Here is a 13877-nt window from a genome sequence, read left to right as displayed (position 1 = left end):
TACACTTCCACCAAAATACGATGACTTTCGGTAGCACTTTTCTGCATGTTAAAGTAATGAAGCAGAACACCCCGCAAAAACACTTTATCTGGCACGAACTGCGCCATGTTCAGTTGACTACAAAATGCTGTTGTTGACGCATCAATCAACTGCCCTATACTACGAATGATGCGCACTGACAGGAGTTTTCAACGCATGTGTGGCTACACGGAACTGTGGGACGATATGCTCGTTACGCCATCTCTTGTCCAGGCGAACGAATTAATTCCTAGACCAAATAATTCAAGTAAAATTTAAAATATTCTAAATCAAATTTTTATTCCTTACAAGCTGATATGTCATGCATTGTAGAAAACAATGTATTATTATTATTTAATCTATACAAAATTTGTACAAAATAGTCTTACTTACGTGAGTGAGTATAGAATTTCGAAACTATGTTTCGGGGTTCGACTGGCCCCTTCCTCAGGTTCTTTTTCCCTGTAAGCACAAATCATTTTATGCTGTGTTAAAAAAATTAGGTTAAAATTTTTGGTTGAAAAACACTTGTTAAAAACGGGTCACCATTCATTTAAAACTCCCAGTTAAAATTTTTTTAACAAGTGTTTGTCAACCAAACCTTTTAACCTAATCCTTTTAACACTCTTGACGCAGCATAAAATGATTTGTACCTAGAGGGAAAAAGGGTCTGAGGAAGGGGGCAGTTGAACCCCGAAACGTAGTTTCGAAAATTCTATACTCACTCACGTAAGTAAGACTATTTTGTACAAATTTTGTATAGATTATATTATACAGTGAGTAACTCGCACAACATGGAAATATGTTATTATTATTTAAAGTATGAATATGATACAGGCACTGAAAGTAGTGATGGTTACCGTAAACAGAACAGAATACCTTTATGAACTGTAGCTCTTGCTTTATTTTCCTTGTCTAATATTTCTTTCCGTGATATGTAATGCTTTTTGTTTTCACTTGCAAGGAGTGGTGGCGAGTTCTCTTTCAAAATGGTACTTTTTGTTTTTCCACCAGATTGAATCAGGTCTTTTCTGAGAAGCCGACATCTTTCTAATTTACCTGGAACAAAATATACTTTATGAAGTAAATGACATCATAATTATGTTTATATTAGCTGTGCACTTTACTGGTAGGTGGACAGTTTGTCCACATAGAAAATATCAAACACCAAAAATCTTGTATGTATTTAAGTATGAGAAAAAGAAACAATCTAGACGGAAACAAAATATATCTGGAGATGAGTTGATACAATGTATCAAAAAAAAATAGGATGGAGAAGCACCGGGATAGAAGAGATTAGATATAGGATACATTGTAGAGAAACTCAATGTCATAGACTGGGTGTGGTACAGTCATGGACACTTCTGGATTGTAGCGATCCCTTTGACTTCCAATGGGATCATTACACCCAGAATTGTCCTTGACTGTACAAGTTAAAAGTGAATAAGTAAAAGCTTAATATAAAATCAATTAAAAATCTTTCTTTACATACGTATGGTTCAGTTGTTTTTCTTTGTTTCGATACCTGGTGGAGGCACATAGTGGTTTGGATCCCACTTTAAACTGTAGGTCCAATTCCAATTAGCCTATCTGTGCATAAAAGTGGACTTAAAACAAAAACTCAAACCAAACTCTACATTACTATACTTACCTTGCCTTTCTTTTTCCTGTTCTTGGTAGATTTTATATATTTCATCTAATGGGGTTCCAGTTAATTCTTCTTCATATTCTTCTACGCTTTTATACAATAATTCCACAGGCTGCATGTATAAAGAAAAACAAACAAAATATAAAATATATCGTCAAATGTTGAATAAAATTTAAATTACAGTATTTTTGTAATGACAGTAAATATTGCTTGTTTAAATGAAAGCCAATGATGATGATTTTTTTTCTTATCATAGAATTATTATTTAAAACTATGGTGAAGTTTTAATTACATTGAATGATTCCACCTAATCATCATCCTTAACCGTTTCTTATCTCTGCCTGGGTGAGCACAGAAGTTAAGTCTCTGACAGTGGCAGCGATTAGTGGGGCAGTTGCACTTTTTTTGCCCCGCACTATTAACTCTTTATGGTAAGCCTTGTTCTTACACATCTTTCATTCAATTTCATGGTCAATTTCATTAAAATAATAATGTTATTCTTAACATAAATTCTTATGAATTTGTTTCGTAAAAATTCATGTGTGGCCACAACCAAGATTCCTCAGGGTTACAGCTAAGCCGCGAACTAGCAACTCTACCAAACGGTTCTGCAAGGAAGCACAAATGCTTCGTGTAGAAATTATTGCTAACTTAAAAGCTTCAAAACATGCCGCCTGTGTTGTTTCAATAGCAACAATCACAATAACACTTGTGTCAAGAAAGAGGCATTCCCAGGGCTGCAAAACATTTGGAGGCTTCACTGCTCCTAGTGTAAACATGAACGTCAACAATTGACACAGAACAAAGACATTATCCCCTCGGCTCCAAAGAAACTGACTATTTTAGCTCATTTATTGGGTCGAGACTGAAAAGATCGTGGAAAAAGGGAGGGGAGAGGGTGTACAATTTTTTTCTAAGGAAATCTTTACACAAATGTGCGGTCTGGTCTTATCGTGTTCAGAGGTTTGTAATGCTCGCTGCGGTACCTCATTTCGTGTCACAGTATTCGGAATTTTTTTTATTGTGACTGCTCATTTCCTGTTCGTACAAAATTTTAAGAGCTTTGTGTTCGGTTATTACTGTAAAGTGAGAATCATAGAACTTAAGACCTTCTGTAAACAAAAGCACGTGTACCCTAACAGTGTTGCAAACTTATGGAAAAAAAATAATCCACATAGCCTACAAGGTGTAAAAACATTTCATTTGTCAACAGATGCGCAATAAGCAGTGTATCACTGAGTGATGACCTGTTGAAAGTTATTGAATGTATGTTAAAAAAAAGTTAAAGAAATGTACATCTTGCCTAGTGGCCGATTTTCAGACTCATCACCGAAGTTCCCTGCCTCGAATCCCGGCATGGGTGTTACTTGTGAGTGTCCCTTCATCAATTTCATCTGACGATTCCTCATTCTCATCGTCGGGATTAGCCAAAAGTGGAAGAAAAGGAACGCTAAATTAAAAAATCAAATACAAAATGTACATCTTATCCCCCAGAAGTAAGACGGTTCCGTACCAAAGGATTAATTTTCTCTCATATTTTACTAAAAAAACCTTGCTAGAAGAATGTGACACATGAGATAAATAACATTTTGAAACCGGGGTTTCTTCATTAAATTTATTTGATGTTGGAAAATATTATGATTTATTATTATAGATAATGAAAATAAGTTAATACATATGATTTGATTGACTAAATTAATAATTATGCAGCAAAGACACCAAGGGAAACTAAAACGTAAACTTAGAGAAGCATAAAAGTGGGGAAAGAAGACTGTAGAATACAGAAATATTTTGAGGCAGTCACATTTTATTGTACGCTACATATAAAATAAAATGCATTTTTGGGGGTGAATTTTTAAATATTGTCACATTTTTCTTCTCTCTTGTTGTGAGGTGTTCATTTTAAATCAACCTCCCTCACCCTACGGCCTGCCCTCCTTCACCCGCAAAAGTATTCCGGAGTGTGAGGATGTCACCATGCGGATGGTGAACACCTCTGTATTATAGATCGACTCCTGCATCCCACCCCCTTCCCCATCCCCGGAGGATCTTCACTGACAATGTGAAATCACATTATCATATGCCGACAATCGACATACCACTTCCGTTTCTGTACTTGACTAGGGTGACCAGATATCTGTTGACCAAAAAGAATATAGTCTATAGGTTGAAGGTGCGCAAAAATCCCGCGCGACTTCTTGACAGTCTAATTATCCTTCAAATTATGCAAAATTAAAACTTCCTTTTTATTTTACACTAATTTTGCACAAAAAACTATATTTTGTGACTACATAATATCTATTTTAATATTCTGATGCAATTCTTGAATAGCTATTCTAAAGCAAATTTCTTCGTATGTTGATGCATATAATTGGAGGAGAATATTTACACACCAATATTGATCAATATTTTGAACAAATTTTAATTATTGCAATTTTCAAGTATCTGTATCGGTTCAAAGTGGTATTGGCTCAGCCCTAATCATTATCATTAAATTCCAATGAATTTGAAATATGTTTTGCTTATTGATGGAATATGAAAATGACACTTGAAATTGTTCATAGGAAATTCTTGAGTCAAGGAGTAAATACTTCAGTTTGTTGACATCTTGATGTTTTCCGTTCTGTGGATTTTAAGGCATTTTTACGCGTAAAATAATGAATGAAATTAAATAGCAAGGAAAAGAGTATATTTGGGGATTTTTGCAAATTGAAAAGAGTATAGAGTATATGAACCTCTAAAAGAGTATAATACTCTTAAAAAGAGTATGTCTGGTCACCCTAACTTGACTTAGTGAGAAGTATTGTGGTTGGCAACAGCCTAATAACGGATTTCTTCCGCATCATGTAGTCCGTTCTATGAAAGTACGCTAATGGAAGAAAAACGTGTAAATTACATTGGATTATACATTTTAAAATATATTTTCATTAAAGGTTTCTGTTTATAATAATAATGCGTGATTATTGTATAAATTACAATCAATCACGTGAACAGCAAGAAAATAGCGCCAGTTTCGAGCATGGCGACTTCCATGCGTGCAGGAAGGTCTCCCGTGTTTTCAGAGTAGTCTTTCGGAAATACAGCCGTTTGAAAAGTGGCAAGAAGCAGGTTGTTCTTAACGTTTATGTGACGTTGTGTCGGTGCTATCCTGAGCAAGCAGTGAAGTTGGTGTCCAAGTGTAATCGTGTGTCTGCGTCTTTGTGTTTTCGGTGTGGTGAAAGAAAGAAAAACGACCGGTTAAGTGAGTCCCGCAAAAAAAACACATTGTTGCTCGTATAAACAAGTACACCGATTTTGAGATAAGCGCAATACAATGTGAGGTGTATTCGTATTCTTTCAATCAAAGAGCCGTCCTGTCCACTGTGGAGAAGATGTTGATAGTGATGATTGATGACAATCTCGCCAATTTTAGCAGTCGACGTTAAATCGCCTCTTGTGCCACGTTGAGTTCCTTTTTGGCAAGCAAATTTGACACACCGTACCCTGACAGGATGCCGAAAATGCCTCAAGTTCAAAAAGGAAGTACTGAATCAAGGTAAGAAAATAATTACATTACTTGCATGAGACGTGCGTAATGTGCTTATTATCGTCTTCCTGTTTTCTAGTGCACGAGAAATCGAGAGAAAGATAAACAATCTCTTTTCATTCCCCGGCTTATCATTGTTTAGCTTCTGCTAAAACTGGCGGTATATTTGTTACACAAAGGAGAAAACAATACTCCACATGTCAACAATGTTCGGCAATAATTTGGTGGAAATAAAACCAAAAGGCTTGAATTACTGAAACGAATCTCTCTCTCTCTCTTTTGTATAACTTTAGCGCTGTCATACTGAGAGGGGAAGGGGGATCTATTAACCCAGTGTCAGATAAATTGAACTTTTGGCATAGAAAAATATGTTCATTCTTGAACAAGAACACGTATTTAATCACTTGTAGAAAATTTATTATACTTCAATGTGTAGGTTTTCAGTTAAAATAAGAATACGTTTTTCCATGTCACGTAAAATTAAAGGTTGCGAGTGAGCAGCATATGATGGCCGCACCATTCACGAACAGCTGGCGCGGAGTGATATGTTACTCGAAGTGAGACGGTTGTTTACAGAAGGTCGGAAGGTTCGTGATTCTTACTTTAGTTGTGAATGTGACAGTGTTTTCACTCATTTGCTTGTTAGAGTTTCGAGTGAGAAAAATGAAGAAAGGTGCAGGGAAAACTTTACTGGATTTTTTTTTTTTAGCAGAAAGAAGGAAGTCATAAAAGAAGAAAGTATTGAATATGAAAACTCTGCCCCTACATCAGAAAGTACTTCTGTAGCTAGTATTTCCACCAATATAGACGTACCTGACTGTTCATCTAGTAAATTTTGTGAAAGTAAAAGGAAGGTCAACAAATCTGGTGAAGTTTTTCAAGACTCAAACGTAAACCAGTGTCAGTCAAACCTCCACGGACGAGATCCACTTTGTGGCAAAGATGCTTCTTCCCTAGAATATTTAAACGAAGGACCATTCTGGCTCCATTCCCAGAGACTAAAGGAAGAAGATTTAGGAGTGCATGGTATTCACAATTTAAGTGGCTTGAATATAGTGTGTCTGATGACAAAGCCTTTTGTTTTCCATGTCGATTATTTGTCAGTACTGGTATTTATGATGAAACATTTATTAGTAACGGGTTTAAGAACTGGAAAAAGACAACTCAACGTTTTCAAGAACATGAGCGTACTTCTTCTCATCTGAGCACTTTGCAACGTTGGCTAGATTTAAAGTGTAAAGAAAGTGTAGCAGTGAAGGTTTCTTCCTACCACAAAGAAGTGGAGAAAAACCGTAAGTACCTCAAGATCCTGTTTGAAACATTATTTTTTCTTGGCAGACAAGGATTATCACAGGGAAGAAGAATTCTCAGATAATCTTTGTAGAATTATTGAAACAGGTCATCAGATAATTCACTTTTGAATAAAATGTTTTTAGAGCGAGAAAAGTACTTTAATTATGTTCATCACGATGTACAAAATGAGATGTTGGAAATTTTAGCTAGTCAAATAAAGAGCGACATAATTAGAAGTGTTCAGAAAAGCAAGTACTTCTCCGTAATATTGGATGAAACTCCAGATATAGAAAATTATGAACAATTAACTATCGTACTGAGATATGTAACAGATGAAATAAATTTGACATTATTTGGTCTCAGGCGAATATATTTTGTGAAAATCATGGATTTGAAGAACCACTCATTTCACGTAAGCACGAAGTTCCACAGAAAATTGGTGGGGATGTTCATCCAGCTGTTAATTCACCTCGTCACCTGTTATTAAAAACAGCATACTACCCATTTCTTGACAGTATAGTTGAAAACATCAAGTCACGCTTCGACAAAAATCAACTAACACTGCTATGTCACGTGGAAACTGCACTGACTGCTTCATTTCAACCTGACTTGTCAACAACGAAGAGTTCAAAGAAGCATGTTCTGTTGTTGAGAAAGTCTATGAGATTGAATGTGAGAGCTTATCTCAGAAATTGATGTATTTTCTAGGAAAGAAAGACTAAAATCTGATCAAAACAAATCAATTTCCAGATTGGTGTTGGAGTTTAAATCTGAAAAATATCACAAGCAACTTGTATACCCATATATTGTGAAACTTTTGAAATTGTTTTTAACAGTTCCCATGACTACAGCTTCATCAGAATGATCTTTCAGTGTCCTCAAAAGGATAAAAAACTATTTAAGGAACACAACAAAACAAGAACGTTTAACACACCTGGCATTGCTAGCCATTGACAAAACACAAATAAACTTAGAAATGTATGCTAGAAAAAAACAAAGTCACTTATCATTGTTTTAAGTCTCTCATTAGTTTTCAGACTTTTAAGTTACTACTTTTTATTTTAAGAATTGCATTTGTAATTTGAAGTAAAATATTTGTAACCTGTTTCGCTAACATTCAATATTTCCACTTAATAATGTACCACATTTATGAATTTTAGCATTTGGGGCATTAAATACTATATGTAACAAACTGTTATATATAATTATTTCCCTGTACATTTTGTATGGAGCTAAGAACAGATAGTTATTACAGAATATCCATTGCTTGTTGTATTAAATTAACAATACACATAATCTTACATTAACAATCCAAAACTCTAATTTAACCTAGATCGGTTTCGATAAGTAAATATTTTTTATCAGTACGTACGCCTATGCTTATTGAGGATGATGACCCTGAGATGTTACGTAAGTGCAGTGTCTACAGTAGCTATTTAGTGTGGTATTCTAGGTTATTAAATTTATGGGTTGTTAATGTAAGACCATGTTTATTAATTTATTTTAAAATGAAATAGAATAAAATACGTAATTGAATTGTAATTTGATTTCTGTACTTATAGTTCCTGCCTAACGACTAGCCCGCCAGAGTAGAAGATATATGGCGAGCATGTATAGCTCAGATATTTGAGCAGACTTCCCCCTCTCTTTATAATCCTTGCCCCCCCACCCAGATTTGACACCCAATCGCCGCCACTGATCTCTGATATTAAAGATATTTCTCTTATATTCCACCACCTCTCTCTATTGTCACTGTGTTCAAATCTTGCTCTATTCTTCTTACACTCTCCACTTAACTGAGTGTGGTTTTTCTCTGTCCTTTTTCCCTACTCCTTGTGCACTGTATGCTCTCACTTCAGTCTTTCTGGCCCCATCCTTTTCATGTGTCCAAACTATCTCATCTGTGTATGATCTGTTCTACAGCTTCAGTACTCTTGATTTTCCTCAGTTCTTATTTTGTTTCTGCCAGCGTTTTGTATTACATATATTCAAAATTTAATATCTATTGCCTGCCTCTTATTGTTCAGTGCACCATACATGATTATACTTGTGTTATATATTGTAGTATCTTGCATTTCATAGGCACACCCCCAATAGAACTCACTTCTTCCCAGTTGTCTTATTTTGTTTACCTTGTCTACTCTTCCACTTCCTTCAATTATGCCTTAGATATTTGAAATTCTCCACTATTCCTCAACTCTTCTCTTCCCAACTTTATTCTTCATACATTTCTTGTTATTAATGCTTCACTTTTTTTCTGAGCTGAATTTCATTTTGGTTCCTTGGATTTCATTAGTCTATCTATCAAGCTGTTTCTGTATTCCTTCACTGCTCCTCATATTACAAGGGAGATAAAAAGTAACCGTGAAATGGCATTATTACAAGAGACAAAATCACTTATATTTCTTTAATGTAATGTTCACCTTCTACCTCAATTGTGGAAGACACCATACACCATAAATGCATCCTCTCTGTTGATGTCCCAAAGTTAGCACCCTTTTATCTTGTGTTGTAATGTTTCCCTTGAAGTGGTTCCTTTATTCTGGTGAACAAATCCCTATCTCATGGACCCATATCGGGTGAATATGGCAGATTTTCCAGTACCTTCCATTATCAGCATCCAAGATCCACCACAGCATTGGCAGTGTGACTCCCCTCATTGTCCTGGAACATTATGAGATTTTTTTTCCCAAAAAGTGTTTGCAGGAGTATGCAACATTTACTGTCAGCTATTGATGTACAGCATGGTGCATGGATATTGTACACCACCATTTGCAGGGTGCATTTTTTTGGATGAGGAGAATTCCGATGCTTCCATGCGTTTGATTGCACTTAAAGTGTGGTTTGTACAAGCAATGCCAGGTTTTATCCATTTCCATGATTCTTCCAAGGAAATCCTCGCCTTCCTTCTAATAGTTCAGCAAGTCCTGTACAATTGTGAGATTGTTGCACATTGATGATTTCGTGGGATATCCAACATACTGCAATTTTGCCGTATCCGAGAATGTGGAGCACAGTTTTGGGACATACGCCTACTTTCGTGGCTAAGTTCTTTGCAATCTAATGGTGATCAACATTCAGCAAGTAGCTGATCTCAATTTTGTCTCACCTTAATGCTGATCATATACGAGGTGCATTCAAGTTCTAAGGTCTCCTATTTTTTTCTTCATTACTAGAAGCAGTTATAGACGTGAGAGTTGTTTGAGAAGAAGCATCCATTCTTGGAGGTTGATGAGGCCAGATGACAGCACGAAACGGCCCATAGGAAGCTAGTGACGCTATCTAACGACGGACATGTTTTTGATACTGGAAATGACATCACTTACATCGAAAGAACAGCATTTTATTATCCATTTTTTTCACCTGCGTGGAGTAACACCCATCGATATTCATCTTAAATTGACTGAGACATGCTGTGGTGGTGTCATGGATGTGAGCAATGTGCGTTCGTGGGTCCGATAGTTCAAGGAATGTCGAATGTCGTATGAAAACAAACCAAAGGAGCCTCGCCCACGAACCAGATGCCAGTTACTCCATTGCTGAGAAAAGTGATGTTTTGGGACTGCGAAGGTGTTATACTCACGCAATGCTATCCTAAGGGTACCACAATGATGGGTACAAGCTATGGAACTGATTTGAGGCCCAAGTTGCTTCCAGCATTGCGAAAGAAATGGTTGGAAATAGCTGAAGCTGTGTTCTTTCATCAGGACAACGCACCTCCTCATTGGGCAGCCATTGTTCAGCCGCTCTTCATGGAAAACAAATTTGAAGTGAATCACATGCTCCGTCCATACTCCCCTGACCTTGCACCTAGTAATTTTTGGCTTTTCCTCTCATGCTGCTATTGCATCGGCAATTTTCCAGTGGGGCAAGCAAGCAGACTCCTAAAGAAGCGTTTTCAGCTGCCATGCAATCATGGCGTCGACGTTGGAAAAGTGTGTACGTCCAGAGGGAGACTGTTGAGAAGTGAATGAAGTTTCATCTCTGTTGTGTAAGTTGTTTATGAAGAAAAAATGGGAGACCTTAGAACTTGAATGCACCTCATACTTCACTTCCATTTCAGTATGTAATCTATTACTGTATTTGCTCATTGTGGTACTATTAGCTTGCCATTGACGCAAGGCTGTCGTCAGGTATTTGTGGCATTTTGCAGAGTATATCTGTGCTTACGGACAGATTTCTACATCCTGGTTGTCTTGATGTCTCTGTCCAAGACTACTTATTTGAGTTTTCTCTTCCTTGCAGCTGCCCCTCCTATCTGAGCACTTGCTATCCACTGTCTGTTACTTGTTCATTACCTGGCAATCATAATTATCAGTCGGGATTATATTTGACTGGTATCTGTTCTAATTATATAAATCTGGTTTTTGTTAAAAAAGTTATAATACAGAAGGAACATATTTTTCATTTACGAACCAAAGTTCATAAAATTGAAAAAAAATATATACTTTCAGAATAAGGAGACAGATATATTTTTTGCAAAGTTGTTAGAAAGTGTGAGACTGAAGTAAATGAATACAAATTAGGAGGTGCATAGTGATTGTTTTTAGCTTGTATAAGTTACAACATAGTAAGAAATCATTTAAACAAGCAACTATAAATGTACCCATCCAAGAAAATATTTATTTTCAAGTACCTTAAGCCAAAAATGAATTTCTCAATGTATATTTGAACTTTATATAAAGTTGAATAATAATCTAAAATAACTCATTGCATATGGCTAGCCATAACATTGGATATTGTTTCTGAGACAAAACATTAATATTTATTGCATAACATTTGCAAAATATTTCAGAACTTTTCCTTAGTGCAAGTTGTGTAACAGAAAATACAACTGAATTCCTACAACCAAGTATCATTCAACTAACACTATGATAAATAAAAGAACTAACTTAAAGGCATAAATAACAGATATACTAATATGTCTTAACAGTCTTTTAGCTCAATTGTCAAGTAACAACAGAAAACAAAATTTTACTTAGTCAAATAATTATATCCAAAGTTCTGTGAAACTTTTTAAAGTGTGTGGTGTTATATAAATATCTAACCATGCTGTGAAACATAGACCATGTTACACATGACTGTTCTATAACTGACCAATATTGAAAGTGACTTTTTTTTTTAACACAATGGAAAGCTATCCTCATATGTGTGCCATGTTACTTTTCTTAGTTAAAAATACATGTAACATTATTGCCAATGGTTCTATTATTTACAAATAAATTTCAAAATTTCTTGCATCGTTTATTAAAATGTTCTTTACTATTATTGCGGTTTAACAATATGTCCATATATTCTAATTATTTTACAGTTAAATATTATTTCCTTCCTATTATTTATTCAAACAAACAATTTGATTCCTCATTACAAAACAAATTTCTGAGTGGTGTAGTCACAAAAGAAAGAAAAGAAATGCTAAAAGTGTATCTGTAACTATTGAGGAAACTTCAGATTTGAGAAATCATGAAAGCCATCAAAATGGCCACATCATGAAAGAATGTTATGAATACATATATGTAAAAAATATTTTTCACAGCAGAAAGTGCAAATTTCCATGTGTGTAACAGTGGTGCCAGGTGGCATCTGAATTAGGTGAAGAGCTAGTAGGAAAAATGACATAATAGAGAAAATGATATCAACAGTGATGCATTCTTATTAGAAACCCCACTTTCTAATATGTATGCATAACTGTTGATCTAATTTTCTTTGTTACCTCATTTTTTCCTACTAGCTCTTCACCTAATTCGAGCCACCTGCCACCGCTGGTGTGTAATAATAATCCTGTATATTTATTTTATGGATAACATGTAAACATCTTAATATATTTTCTATGCGAGCAGTGCATAAAACTGATGCATAACTTCCATGTTCCAAAAAGCTTGAACATGTGCATCAGATTTGCATTATGAATTTTTGTCTTCTAAAATTTATACTCTAGAAATCGCCTAAAAATAAGAATTTGATTTAAAAAAATACAAATTCCAGCAGTCAGAAAGTTTTCAAATAGTGATTTAGTTGCAATATTGACCAGTATTGAACATAATGTAGATAAAAAGCATATGTTGCTGAAAAGAAATATGACAGAACATGCAAAAATGTCATAATCAATAAATTATTTAAAATTTAAAGCCATATTCAAATGCTCAGCAGAACAAAGACTACAGTCAAAGTACAACAGATGCAAGAGACTTCAAATATAAAAGATGCATATAGTAGCAATAATAAAGAAATTAACAATGCAAAGCTTGTGCCTTATGTCAACTTAATTATGCATTATATAAACACTTGTAAATAATAAAACACTTATAACACCATTTTTGCTTTTCTTTCTGCTATATTTGGACAGTTTCAAGCAATCATAATCAAATGAAAAAGAAAGGATATTTTCAAGTTTTATTAACCTATATAACTTTATTTGGAGACAAGAAAAGAACTCAGGCAGTCCACAAGGAATCCAGATATCAAGAATGAAGGTTATGATAAGACTGATCTTTCTTACCATAAACAGTGGAACAATATGATTTTTGCAGTAAGCATCTACCATGGATGAGTTATATTTATGTAATGTCAAGAATTTAAAATTGCAGGGGGGATTGAACCAGTCTGTCGACCTCCCTTGGGAATTTGCATCCTTCATTTCAAGTTTCAAAAAATCATAAAGCATCGTAATTCGTAATAACAGAAGTAAAGTTCAGCTAGTTGGTATTTGAACATAATAACAAAGTAAAATTGCGTTAAATCATAAAAAATGAGAGTAATGTGCAGGAATAAGTTTATATTTTCATATTCTACCATTTACAGCAAAGAATAAATGGTTTCATGATTTTCAAAATTCCAAAATTGATAGTGAGAAGTCACACAACATTAACTGTGTGACTAAAATGTTTCCCTAACTTTTAAAGCTTATTCTTGAACGAGGTGTGTAAAAGTTAATAACATGAATGAATAACTATGCATTTCTGTACATTAACAGTATGTAATGCAAGACAATAATATAGAAAAAGAGACAGTTGTGCTGGATATTCACTCATTTGGTGATTCGAGTTCAAAAGTCTCCCAAAGTGTATAATAATAATAGGTATAAAAAAATGTATATTACTTTGTAATTGTTATTATTTTATAATAGTAATCATAAGCATGATAATAATAATTGTTATTTCTATTGTTCAAATTTTATCAATGGCCTGGACCCCCAACAAAAATTTCTGACGATGCCCATGCCTGATCAGTACTAAAAGGAAGAAGATTTTGCATGTAAATAAACTCATAACTAGTTAACAAAATATATAATCTGTAATAAGACTTACTAGTTTATTGATCTAATGACAAGTCATCGATACCTATAGTGGCAAGATTAAAGAGCAAATATGGTATAAATGTTTCATTTTCCAT

At 34.7% G+C, this 13877-nt stretch overlaps 2 protein-coding genes across 6 annotated transcripts in view; one reads left to right on the top strand and one right to left on the bottom strand.

Annotated features, from left to right (window-relative positions):
- The window catches only part of LOC145998770 (EEF1A lysine methyltransferase 4-like), a 177908-nt gene that overhangs the window by 30910 nt on the left and 133121 nt on the right, over positions 1 to 13877 (top strand). The window lies entirely within an intron of this gene.
- Positions 1 to 13877, bottom strand: part of LOC145998768 (uncharacterized) — an 81788-nt gene that overhangs the window by 41906 nt on the left and 26005 nt on the right. For all 5 annotated transcript variants that reach the window (XM_083135343.1, XM_083135347.1, XM_083135346.1 and 2 more), the window contains exons 3-4: positions 1670 to 1778; positions 898 to 1077 (exon numbers count right to left, since the gene is read on the bottom strand). In XM_083135343.1, coding sequence (XP_082991469.1) covers positions 898 to 1077; positions 1670 to 1778 — 289 coding nt within the window. The remainder of the gene's footprint in view (positions 1 to 897; positions 1078 to 1669; positions 1779 to 13877) is intronic.

This window comes from Lepisma saccharinum, chromosome 14 (assembly GCF_977018435.1).
Source record: "Lepisma saccharinum chromosome 14, izLepSacc3.1, whole genome shotgun sequence".
In the NCBI taxonomy this organism is placed as follows: Eukaryota; Metazoa; Arthropoda; class Insecta; order Zygentoma; family Lepismatidae; genus Lepisma; species Lepisma saccharinum.
The sequence above is the reverse complement of the archived record's forward strand: the minus strand, read 5'-3'. Positions and strand labels throughout refer to the sequence as shown.